Source organism: Lagopus leucura, unplaced genomic scaffold (assembly GCF_019238085.1).
Source record: "Lagopus leucura isolate 7727_CA_CO unplaced genomic scaffold, USGS_WTPT01 Super-Scaffold_100016, whole genome shotgun sequence".
NCBI lineage: Eukaryota > Metazoa > Chordata > Aves > Galliformes > Phasianidae > Lagopus > Lagopus leucura.
In genome coordinates, this window is record NW_024962270.1 from 14235867 (window position 1) to 14248193 (window position 12327).

Below are 12327 nucleotides of genomic sequence, written 5' to 3' on the forward strand. Positions count from 1 at the left end.
GTTCTTCACAGCAGAAGCACCTGAAAAGACAGAGCCGTGGGGGTGACTGTGATTGTTAGATATTTCTCTTTGAGTACCAAGAGCTGTATACAGTGGTTCCTCTTCCTCTCTCTCCATCTCACCTTGCTATGAGACATAGTAGCAACCAACAGGCTCCTCAAAACACAGCCGTGATGTTACTGCTTTCTCTGGGCAGACACATGTTCATTTCCCATGCTCCTGCTCCAGGATCAGCTCTAGTATCCTCTGTGACAGGAGGCCCTGCTGGCAGAGCACCAGCCTACAGTGGTTGGCATTGATACTCCCTGCCTCCTCTCTTACATGATGCTACTATGGGTGCAGGAGAGGACCTCTCCTGGGACCAAGCAATTTGCAGGTGGCAACACTGAGAGGATAGTGGGACATTTCGGCAATCAGTTTGTCTCCCATATTTCCTAGCATCATATAAGTATTTCTGTGGTTTCAGAAAGAAATACACAAGCAGCTAAAAAGGATGCAAGGCATAAGAAGCAGATTAACAGTCGTTTAGTAATGGACAATGATAATCCTAGATAGTCTGCAGTTGAAAATGAAGTCTGATGTTCACAAGCAAATAATCATCCAGAATGTATCGACTGTTCTCATTTGGCTCCAGGAATTTAAAATCAAAGTCTTTTGAGATCTGGCAAAGTGCAAAAACAGCACTCTCAGCTTGCAGGCTAACTGCTATGACTAGATGCTACAAGACAAGGAGTAAAACATCCTTATAGTGCCACATGCCAAACATCCCTGTGATTATATTATGAAGGAGGTTGTTTACAACTTGAGAAGCACTGCAAAGAAGCTGTCAGTTTGGAAGCTTATGGGCACTTGGGTAACATCTCCCCATGGAACCTCTGACTTGACATTTCTGTATTTTTGATCCACAAAGATCTCTATTTTTAGTCAGCAAGAAAAACCCAAATGTAGCCTGTGAAAATACAAAACTGCAAACCCTTATCTATGCAAAGGGAGCATCAGACCAAGCACCCCCAAAGACTACCAAAAGTTTAGAGAGGTCATAAGCTGGGTTCACGTCAGTACACAGGAACGTTTCACATTCAGTAAAACCTGCAGGCGAGTTAAAATTAGATCGAATTTATTTGTGTGCCTAATTATAGATTGAGAAGCATAGCTCATTCTGGCAGACAGGCTTAGGTAACAGGTTTCTTTCATCATAAGCCTACAGTTTCAAAATCTAGTCAGAAACCTTGCCCACCGGGCGCACCTCGCGCCCAACACCTGTCAGTGCCCAGAGAAACCAGCACAGCTCAGCTCGGCACAAATCCCCGATTCTCTGCCAGTCGCCCAACAAATCACAGGGTGCCCTCTGCAGCACACACTCCTCCACACTGGAACAGGTTGCCCAAGCAGGCTGTGGATGCCCCATCCCTGGAGGCATTCAAGGCCAGGCTGGACGTGGCTCTGGGCAGCCTGGGCTGCTGGTGGGCGACCCTGCACACAGCAGGGGGTTGGAACCAGACGATAATTGTGGTCCTTTCCAACCCAGGCCATTCTGTGATTCAATGATACCTGCCGGCCTCATCACGGCTTCACGTGTAGAAGAGCGGCAGATTTTAGAAATGCACCGGGACAAAACATCAGGGCAGATTTTAATGAGGCCCTCCAAACCGAACGACGCACGCGGCACCACCGCTGCCACATCAAGGACAGACGCGAGGCCGCCAGCTCGGCGCGGTGAGCGCAGGGGAACGAAGCGGCAGCTCGTGAGGGAGCGGTGCCACCCGCTGTTCTCACCCGCTCCGCTCCGTCCCCCCGCTTTCCCCGCGAGATGGCGACGCCGCCCAGCGACCGCCGCGAGGGGAGCCGGGCGCGGAAGGCCCGCGCTGCACTTCCGCCGGAAACCGAAGGGGAACCGGAAGGGGAACCGGAAGTGGCGGGGCGCGGCGCGTGCCGGTGTCCTGGCACTGGCGGCAGCAGTGGCGCCGGTGAGTGGCGGCAGAGTCGGGCCCAGCCCGGTTACCGGCGGCGCGGGGGTGAACGGGAGCGGGCACGGCCGCGGCGGCTGAGGGCGACAGGGCTCGGGCCGGGCCGGCAGCCCGGTGGGACCGCCGGTGAGAGCGCGAGGTGCGGCGGGCGTGTTGTCTGCTGCCACGCTTAGCACGGAAACGGCTTATCCCTTATCGGCACCTAAAGCGCGTCTCCTTTCCAGGAACAATGCTTTCCGAAAGCAGTTCGTTCATGAAGGGCGTGCTGCTGGGAGGAATCTTCTGTGTAGTGGTCACACTTCTTGGACACGTGAAGATCGGCCATGGGACCAGAGCACGTCATCACGAGCACCATCACATTCAGGCTCCCAACAAAGAGGAAGTGTTAAATCTTTCAGAAGATGAACGACTGGAGCTCAGCCAGAGCATCCGCGTTTACTGCATCGTCCTCGTGAAACCCAAAGACATTGGGCACTGGGCTGCAGTGAGAGAGACATGGAGCAAGCACTGCGACAAGGCAGAGTTCTACAGCTCTGAGAACGTTAAAGTGTTCAACGCTGTAGTCCTCAACACAAACGATATGTGGACAATGATGAGAAAAGCTTACAAGATAACCTATGAGCGTTATAAAGATGAATTCAACTGGTTCTTCCTCGCCTATCCAACAACATTTGCGATTATTGAAAATCTCAAGTATTTCTTACTGAAGAAAGACCCTGCACAGCCTTTTTATATAGGCCACACTATGAAATCTGGCGACCTGGAGTACGTAGATGGTGAGGGAGGAATTGTCTTAAGCATTGAATCACTAAGACGACTCTCACGCGTTTTTGAAGACTCTGACAAATGTCCAGAGCAAGGCGGTATGATTTGGAAGCTCTCTGAGGACAAACAACTAGCAGTATGCCTGAAGTATACCGGAGTGATTGCTGAAAACGCAGAGGACTCTGAAGGAAAGGATGTTTTTAACACCAAATCGGTCAACGCTCTCATTAAAGAGGCAATGGCGAGTCGGCCTGAGCAGGTGGTGGACGGCTGCTGCTCAGATATGGCCATCACTTTCAACGGGCTGTCTCCCAACCACATGCATGTGATGATGTACGGTGTTTACAGGCTGCGGCCCTACGGCCACGCTTACAGCGACGCGCTCGTCTTCTTACCCCCTGCAGGTTCAGACAATGACTGATGTCCTTCAGAGAGGAGATGGGACCAAGCAGGCAGCTGTTCTCGTGGCACGCGTTTGTACACACACTCAGTTTTCTTCTCCGATCGCACTCGTGCACGTTTTTTTGCACAAAGATTTGGTAAAGCTCTTAATTTTAAAAGAGACAGTTGAAAGTTCTCCTTCTAAAGTCTTTTATACAGGAATGATTCTGACTTTTTGACAGTGCTGGAATGAACAAAAAAGAGTTGTCTGGGATAAAAGGAAATTAAGTTTATGGGGGGGAGAGAAGAGCATTGTATATCTTAGTATTTATTAATGAAAAGTCAAAAGAACTTTAGTCTGCTATAAATATATTTTTGCAAGATTTTGATTCTCTCAATTCTTCCAGACACTTCCAGAATGTCTTTATATCTTTTTAAGAGGAATCAATAAAACTGACTACAGATTCAGTCTGAAAGACAACTTTTATGTGATTTCCTTTATGCTGAAGCATAGAGCAGCTTGAAATGCACTGGTTAAGCAGCCCATAGGTGCACCTGTTGCTTTATGTGCAATCTCCTAACTCAGGAACAAGCTAGCAGGAAGCAACTGACAGAAGAAATCTATTAAGTTAATGCAGAATAATATTAAGCAAACTTTAAACTGCCTGCCTTAATCTCACAAAAGAACAAGATAACTACATTTGAATATTAGCATTACATAAATATTAGCATGGTCAGGTAGCCTGTTAGCACAGAAGTAATTGTTCATTTAAAGCTGTTAAATAAGAACATTAGAATAAAAGTTCTACTTGTTTTCAGTGTTAGAGGTGCTAATAGTGTTTACACGGAAGAAGTTGGTTAGCTGTGAATGCAAGTATAAAGTACAGCTCTATTTACAGACCTTTCTGAACAGTAAGGTGCAGATAGATCAACGTGCTTCCACACTCAGCCTCTCTTTGTTCACAATGCCAAACACATTAAGTGCACAAAAACATGTACAGAACTCTCGAACACTTAATGTGCATTTGAAATCTCAAGCTTTACACGTCACCTCGTCATGTTCTTTTCCTCCACCAGTTACAATTAAGTGGCAATAAACAGCACTTTGGTGTGTTTACTCCATTTAGAATCCACTTACCTGACCCAGACATTACAAAGCCTTAAAGCGGCACCGCCTTGGGCTCCACTGGTGCTACATTACCTATAGAAGAGCTTAGAAGACATAAGGTTGGTCTGCTGAAGAAAGCTGTGCTATCTGTAATTCTTCATCCTAGCTTCAGCAGGGGAGGAAAGGTTGTGAAAGAGCTAATCCAGAGCTGATCAGTAGCAACAGTATTTTCTTCTGAGCAACACTTTTTATTAAGAATGGCACCAAGGCAGCTACCACAGCTGTTTCAGAGGAGACTTGGGGGCAAGACGGAAGAACAAGCAAGCCACAGGACTGACTAGCTCATTTTATGCACAAAGGAACCCCTGAGGCACAAACTGATCACCACAGCACTAACAAATCAGTGAAGTTATGGCACAGCCTTTAAGATGTGTAATTACATCCATTACTCTGACAGGAAGGTTTGGGGGGACTCAACTTCTGTCTGCAATATAGTGGTGTGGGATACAGTGGTAATTACATGCATACTTTCAGATATACCTTATCATTTTCAAAAGCAGTCTTGTAAATGATTTTACAGGAGTAATGTAAGAGTAGCACACGTTAATACTTCAATCTCTTGTGTTGTAATTTGACTTCAGAATCAGACTGAGAACACCTCTGCCATACCTGCTGTAAAGGTCACAGAAATGAAACCTGCAGGGCACTGCACACAAAAATCAAGCCCTACCCTTAGTAAAATACAAGTGTTAGAAAAGAGACTTAAAGTATTAATAAATACTTCCAGAGACAGTTATGAACAGTAGACCTTAATGTTTTCTTAGTTTATTGAATAATTCCATGGCACAGTCTGTTTTTCCATAGACACAGCTTTGGGTATGCAGTCGCTGAACAAAGTGGCAGATTACACAGACAAACAGTGCTCTCTAACCACCTGTGCAGGTGTACCTGTGCAGCAGCTCCAGAAGCTCCCTTGGATCCCTTGTGAAGCTCCACTCGGCTCTAGGGCTACGTTTTGCTATCGTGCCTTTGTTGAACAGTGATTTTGTTTCTGCTCCTAAAGGTGCAAGCAGGGAGGAGTGCATCAGGCACCAAGAGGCACGTACTCCATTTGGAGTATGAGCACCACTGCTGTAAATGCCACTGCAAGGAGAGCTGTACCAATGTTGGTAGGTTGAAATTTGAGCTCGTTTATATTCTTAAGTTACGATCTAAGATAGAAGAATTTACAGTCCTCAGGTGACTTTATGTTCTCAAATCCTATAGATAAATGCTTCTTCAAAAGAAGTGCTCCTCAAGTAAAATACTGAAGTTAACGCTGGTAATAAATGAAGTTTAAAAAAAAAAAAAAACACACATTTCTCCACATTCAATAAACAGGCCAGTGAGATGTTAAATCAGAAGCAAAAAAATTGACTTTTTTTTGTTGGTTTTAGAAACTGTACTAATTGTATTTCACATACATTTTACATTACTGCTTTAGGAGCATAAAAATGTAAACATTCCTTGTTTTTTTTCCTCCTTTTCCTTTGAAATTCTGCTCCCAGTCCATGCAGGGTCTTTCCCACCAGATACCTTCAGTGACTGAGGACTCGGGTTTAAGACAAACCAATTAAAGACTGTAATAAAAAGAAATCTAGAAAACTATAGTAGCCTATCAGTACTTTTGCATTCACTTGCTTTATTTAGCATTGCCACAGAACAAAATAATTTGTACATTCAGTCACATTAAAAACGAGGAATTACAAAGCAGTCCACATTTAACCTAAGTGCATTCCCTTGGAGTAACACAGTTCCTTTTGTTTCACTTGTATGTCTTCATATGCCAAAGACCATCATTTAAATAGTGGATATTTTCAATACCAATCCCTTTGTTGACCTTCTCACTGTTGAAGAACAAAAGCACAGAAGTGTTTGGTTAATTTGGTTAATTGGAGCAGTACAAAGCACCACACTGGAAGTACAAGCTGTGCCTGTAAATGCAGGATGGGCAAACAGGAAACACGTCAGCAGTACAGAATTTGACCTCATGGTTACAAGCATGTCACAGAACCAAATGCAGGTGAGCACTGGTGGTTTTGTACATCTGCATTTGTTTTGTGCTCATCTTTCTTTCCAGTTATGAATCCCATGGAAAAAAGATCTACTTTTACCACAACAAACAAGACAAAACTAATCATTCTAGGACAGAAAAGTTTAAATCCCCTGGGAATCAAGAAGGAAAATACCTCTGTGTTAATTCCACTAATGCATCACGTATCATAACGTAAAATGATCTAGAGAGCACTGTTTCTCAATTTTCTGTTTTAGACAGTCACAGAAAACAGCACACGGCTGCATAGAGCAACACCATCTCCTTCTCCTCTCCAGCTTATGTTACTTCCCACAGGAATACAACATTCAAGTGAATTCGAAGTCAGGATTAGGAACAGCCAGGCTTTCAGTGATCACAGCAGGTCTCTGCAGATGTAGGATGGGACACAGGCACTTACATCTCCTTCTCTCAACCTTTTCCTCGAGTCCATCGGAAGCACCACAAATAATTCAGAGAAATGATTATCCAAGTCCAGGCCCAGGCTGCTGTGGTGCCATTCTACCCCTGCTCATTGGAACGCACCCCCACCTTTCCCCTGTGCTTTCATGACTGCTTACAGCAGCACAGTGACACAGTACAGAGGATGACAATCCAGCTGAGAATTATCCCCACAAGAAAGATTGATTTGCTTTCATCAGAACCAGCTTTGTCACCCACACCACAGCTGGTGGGGCCGGAATCAGAGCAGCCCAGACCTACTTGGGCTGCTTTGTAAGATGGCTGCAAGACGTCACAGAACTCAAGATAACAGAAAAGTTTCATCTCCTAATTCTGGATTATCAGAATGCTAAGAATAATCTACATTCTTTTCAGTTTTATGCCTCCTTTTCATTTTACTCATTGTTTACCCCCAGCCAGATCTCTGAAGCTCACAAGAAGCTTAGCTAGCAAGGATTTTAGACAGGAATGCTGCATGTGGGTCCAAGGCAAATAAAAAAAAGAGAGAAAAAAATAGAAACCAGCTGGTCAGCCCCAGTACCAGCAGGACTTCGGTCTCTGCTGCCCTTACATGAAAATAAATAAAATCACTTGAACAATTTCAGCCTGCTCAGACCCAAATTCCGTCTCCTGCCCAGCACAGGCAGCAAATACTCAGAGGTATTTCTTTGTTCAGCAAAATCTCTGAGAAAGTACTATCAGAGCAAAAGAAATATTGACATTCAGAGACAGCACTGAAGTTGTTTGTCTTAAAATCTATGTTCGCATACAGTAACTATTTTGACTCCATTTGGTGAATAAATAACTAGGAAAGACACTCCTTGCCTCCTTCTCCCAGCCTAATGTTAATCAAAAAAACGAAAGCTTAAATAAATGCTACACATAACAGAAACACACTGCAACAGTGATTCAATAACCTTGACAGCAGAGCTTAAATTACAAACTAAAAAAGAAATTACAAGATGGGACAAGCTATATTTCATTTTTTACACCACTTACATGTCATCAGCTGACATCTTCATGACTCCCACACATAATGCATGTTGTTTCCCCTCCGCCATTATTGCCTAAAAATTACCACTAAGGAAAATAGGGTGGTTTTTTTGTTGTTGTTTTTTTGAATTTATTTCAAAAAAGTAAAAGCATAAAAAAAAATTTGGAGAAATTATTTTTAAAAAAAAAAAAAAAAAAAAAAAAAAGCATCAAACTCCCTAGTTGAACTTTTGGCCCTTCAGTAATTGCAGCTCTTGAAGGTAAGCAAAATTAACAGCTGAGCCGCAGCGCACAGAATGTGAAGCACATATTTATGAACTCTGAATAACAATTACTAAACAATCTCCCACCACCACCCTCCAGATCTCCCTTCACACCCAACACAGGGGAGCCTCTGCCATTGTGGAAAAAGGCTGCAGCTCCACATGGGGCCCATGTTACATCACACTGCACAGAAGAACTGAGGCGTATCTGAAGAAATCTACAAGATAATGGAATCCTTCTCAAAGCTTGTCAGCATGTAATACTGAGTGTGCATCTTCTCCAATCACATCTGAATAGGAACAACAGCTGTAGAGGTTGGCATTGATGCTGAATTTGACAGAATCATAAAATGGTGGGACCACAATGCTCATCCAGTTTCAACCCCCTGCTGTGTGCAGGGTCGCCAACCAGCAGACCAGGCTGCCCAGAGAGCCACGTCCAGCCTGGCCTTGAATGCCTCCAGGGATGGGGCATCCACAGCCTGCTTGGGCAACCTGTTCCAGTGCCTCACCTCCCTCTGTGTGACAAACTTCCTCCTCAGATCCAACCTAAACCTCCCCTGTGTCAGTTGAAAACCACTCCTTGTCCTGTCACTATCCAACCTTGTAAAATACACTCCTTTCAAATGTTAGAAGGCCACAGTGAGGTCTCCCTGGATCCTTCTCCAAGCTAAACAAGCCCAGTTCCCTCAACCTTTCTTCACAGTAGAGGTGCTCCAGCCCTCTGATCACAGAACAGCCTGGGTTGAAAAGGACCACAATAATCATCTAGTTCCTTTCTCAGTAATGCATTCACTCCTTAAGAAATGAACTATGTTCTTCTATAACTAAAGGAGATAACTGTATTAAGGAGGCAGGGGAAAAAATCATTTTGTACTTCATCTCATTCTGCCTAACACCAGGAGTTCTTATTTCCCATCTAACCAAGCCCAGCAGGAATAGTTAATTTTGGGGTGGTTCTGAAACATCACAACAGGAAAACAGAATTCAGAACAATTTGAATCTTTCCAAATAACATTCAAAACATTGGCAAATCTTCTCAGATTACTAGTTATTCCACAAACTAATATTCAACACTGAAGTAATTAAGTTTGTGACCAGCTGAACATACACATACAAACTTAACTCAGCAAGAAGTAATTCCTAATTAAAGAAGGATACAACAACAGTGTCAACGGCAGCAGGGTAAAGTTTTGCTCCAGGAGATGTCAGGCCAGGACACATTATATTAGCTCCACTCAGTACAAATTTAATGGCTCCTTTATCAACCTGCTGATGTGGTAGAATAAATGGATCTAAGAGGGGAAAGACACAGCATTACAATTAATACATTCAGATAACAATATAAATAACTAAATAACAATTTGTTATCACGCTGAGGGAATTAGGTGTGCAATGTGCTGCATGGGCAGGGGGTTAGAAATAATTAGCAGCACACTGGGCAGCACTGTCCTGAACAAACACAGCTACTGTTTTTCCTGATTAAATCTTTGTTCTGAGAAGCAAAGGCTGGGAATCTGAGAACCAAACACAGGCCTATCCTTCCTGCATGTGCACACAGCCCTTCAAAAACTGTACCAAGCTTCCCCAAAGAAGACAATCACTGAAGGGACTCTAGAAATAAACACTTCAGAAGTAACGGGACAAAATATGCAAAGGCAGACAAAGTTCATGAATGTCAGCTCTCCAAGGCGTTCTCCAAGTCTGTGCAACAGCACACGGCTGTTCAAACATGGTTTGCAAATCCAGAGCAGCATTTCACAGACAGCCAAAGCCATCCAAAGCAGACACAGAATGGAGCAGAACAGCAAGAGCAGAGATAAAGTAATGCAAAAAATCACAATTTAAGAAGTAAAAACCACGCAGTGTGTTCTGGAAGGAGATGAGCATCCACTGCATCACTGAACTGCTGGTTAAAGACAACTTTTGCAGTAAGAACCTACAAATATTTAAAGGCAGCAAGAAGGGTTTAAAAAAAGGCTTGAAACAACAGATAGGGTAACAGGATTCACAACAAGCAATGTAGACTCCAATAGAAAAACCATCTGCACAAAGCCCCACAAGAATTCTGCAATGTAATACCTAAAAATCAAAGGTCAGATTACTTAACATAGAGAATTACATTTATTCTGGAGAAAACAAGCCACACAGATATCTGAAACAGCAGTGCAAGTGCAGCTGGAAATGCATAATGCCTCTTTAAGACCTGCAACGTGCACTACATAAATACTCAGTTGTACAGGAGTCTGCTTGATCCCCACACTCACCCCTCTGCTCCCACCATCACCATCCTCAGGGAACTTACATTTGTGAAGTAATCTTAGTGTTGGGTAAAAAATCCCTTCTCTTTGTCTGAAGAACAGCAATTCTCCATTCACAGTGAGGATTTCTATATGTTCATGACTGCAAGGCAAAAGAAAGGTAACTTTAATAACTACTTAGCTCTTTTGTAAATCAAATGCATCTCGTACTCTGGTCTATCTTGGCAACTGAGGATAATTAAGGCAGTCAATTATCAGGAAAATTTAAAACTAAAAATATCAGATGCTTTCTTCTTCAATAATGGCTTCATGCACTATTCCCTCTACTTAAAAGGTCTGCAGACAGACAGACAGCTGTTCACAAAAGCCAGCAAAAAAATCCTACCCTCTATTAAAAAAAGTAAACCAAACAATATATGGAAATCCAAAATCAGTAATAGTAATAAAAACAACCTGGAAGCTATCTAAACAAGTTTGATTTCCTGAAGCCATAAAGCTGAATGCTTTCCTTCAACAACAAGGTAAGCCCAAGAGAGCCACCATACAGGTCAGATGTTTGCCACCAGCATTCTCATTTTCCTCCAGCACCCTACAAACATGCTTTCAACAGCATGATGAGCACACATAAAATTTCTGGCTCGGATATAACACACACTGCTATCTACAAGAACGGACTTTTTCTTTTTAAAACTCCTAGGCCATTCTCCCATAGAAAGTAAACAAGTACATGAAGCAACCCAAGCACGTTGGAAACAGAGGTTAAAGAAAAAGAAACTTACCATCTTACTATTTTGACAGGGTCTTTCTTTGGCATAATTTGGTTTAGCCATGGTTCAATAACAGGAAACTGGTCTATCAGTTGGTTCTTAATACCTTTAATAACTGAAGTCTTCAGCTGGATACAGTTTGATACGTTCTCCTTTTCATCAAATCTGCCAAGCAAAAACATCTCAGAAACCACAGAATCCACTGCCCGCCAACACAGCACTCACAAAGCATTCTTCAATAAATATATGCACGCCCTGCTTTGAGCACGGGCTTACACGGGCCGTGACGCCGGCCCTGGGCGGGGCAGGCAGGGTCACCCAGCACCGTGAGCGCGCCCACGGATCCCCCAGCGCCCCACAGCGCCATTCACAGCCTCGCGGGGCGGCTTTCGCTGACAGCAGCACCGTTTACGGCCCTGGCCAGCCGCGTTCTCACAGAATGGCCAGGGTTGGAAGGGAAGGGACCTCAAGGATCACGAATCTCCAACCCCCTGCCACACGCAGGGCCACCAACCTCCCCATCTAATACCAGACCAGGCTGCCCAGGGCCGCATCAAATCTGTTCCCGCAGCCCCCCGTCCGCAATCTGCATTATCACAGAGTTTCGACAACGCAAAGCCCCAAATTGCCTTTTTTTTTTTTTTTTTTTTTTTCTTCCCTCTCTCCCCTCTTTCCTCTGACACCGAGGGTTGGGTTGGAAGGCAGAGCGCAAGATGAGGCTGAGGACGCACACGAGGCGGCCGCAGGGACCGGGACCCAGGGAGGGGGGGGTGGGGGGTGCGGCGGGCCTCTCCCGCACCGCCCGGCCCCAACACTGCGGCGGACAGAGCGCCGGACCCATACCGGCAACCTACGGCCGGCCCCCCCCCCGCCCCACTCACTTCTTGAACATCCTGGGGCGGTGGGCGCCGGGCGAGCGAGAGCCTGGGCCGGGCGTGGACCGGCGGGCGCGGGGCGGGCAGCCGGGCCTCCGCGCTCCCTCACACGAGGTCCCGGCCCTCCCCTCCGCGCCAGCCGGAAGAGCCGCGCGCTTTACGGCCTGTCGCGCCGCTCCATGACAACGGAACGCGTGCGGCGTCACGGCGCCGGCGGGACTACAACTCCCAGCAGGCCGCGCTGCACCTCTGCGCATGCGCACGGACGGCAAACGCGGCTGCTGTCGTCGCGCTGCGCGGCGCCTGGTTTTGTGCCTCGTAGCACGGCGGCGGGGAGACTGCGCTCACCGAGAGAGCAGTGTGCTGCTCGCGTGCCGACACGGCGCTCTTTTCCCAGATGTTTCACGATCACAG

General features: G+C 45.4%; 2 protein-coding genes across 3 annotated transcripts; one reads left to right on the forward strand and one right to left on the reverse strand.

Moving 5' to 3' along the window:
- The first annotated feature begins 1893 nt into the window (after positions 1–1893).
- On the forward strand, positions 1894–3589 carry C1GALT1C1 (C1GALT1 specific chaperone 1). Of its 2 annotated transcripts, none has more exons than XM_042876679.1 (2): positions 1894–1967; positions 2192–3589. In XM_042876679.1, the coding sequence occupies exon 2, from the start codon at positions 2197–2199 to the stop codon at positions 3151–3153; it is 957 nt and encodes a 318-aa protein (XP_042732613.1). In that variant the 5' UTR covers positions 1894–1967; positions 2192–2196; the 3' UTR covers positions 3154–3589. The 2 variants fall into 2 exon arrangements, with proteins under 2 accessions (XP_042732613.1, XP_042732614.1); XM_042876680.1 differs by lacking the exon at positions 1894–1967 and adding an exon at positions 2059–2093.
- A 2293-nt stretch (positions 3590–5882) lies between these two features.
- Positions 5883–11985, reverse strand: MCTS1 (MCTS1 re-initiation and release factor). The gene is made up of 6 exons (XM_042876681.1): positions 11920–11985; positions 11051–11203; positions 10316–10413; positions 9172–9305; positions 7754–7821; positions 5883–6107 (listed from the first exon to the last, which is right to left on the reverse strand). The coding sequence occupies exons 1-6, from the start codon at positions 11928–11930 to the stop codon at positions 6026–6028; spliced, it is 546 nt and encodes a 181-aa protein (XP_042732615.1). The 5' UTR covers positions 11931–11985; the 3' UTR covers positions 5883–6025.
- Between the last annotated feature and the right edge of the window lie 342 nt (positions 11986–12327).

Excerpts from the sequence above, each read along its gene's own strand:
- C1GALT1C1 (XM_042876679.1), top strand. The coding sequence starts at position 2,197 with ATGCTTTCCGAAAGCAGTTCGTTCATGAAGGGCGTGCTGCTGGGAGGA.
- MCTS1 (XM_042876681.1), bottom strand. Across the intron at positions 10,414-11,050 it reads CCTGTCAAAATAGTAAGATG|TCATGAACATATAGAAATCC; the intron begins GTAAGTTTCTTT and ends TTTGCCTTGCAG. Across the intron at positions 7,822-9,171 it reads CTGCCGTTGACACTGTTGTT|GCAATAATGGCGGAGGGGAA; the intron begins GTATCCTTCTTT and ends GGTAATTTTTAG.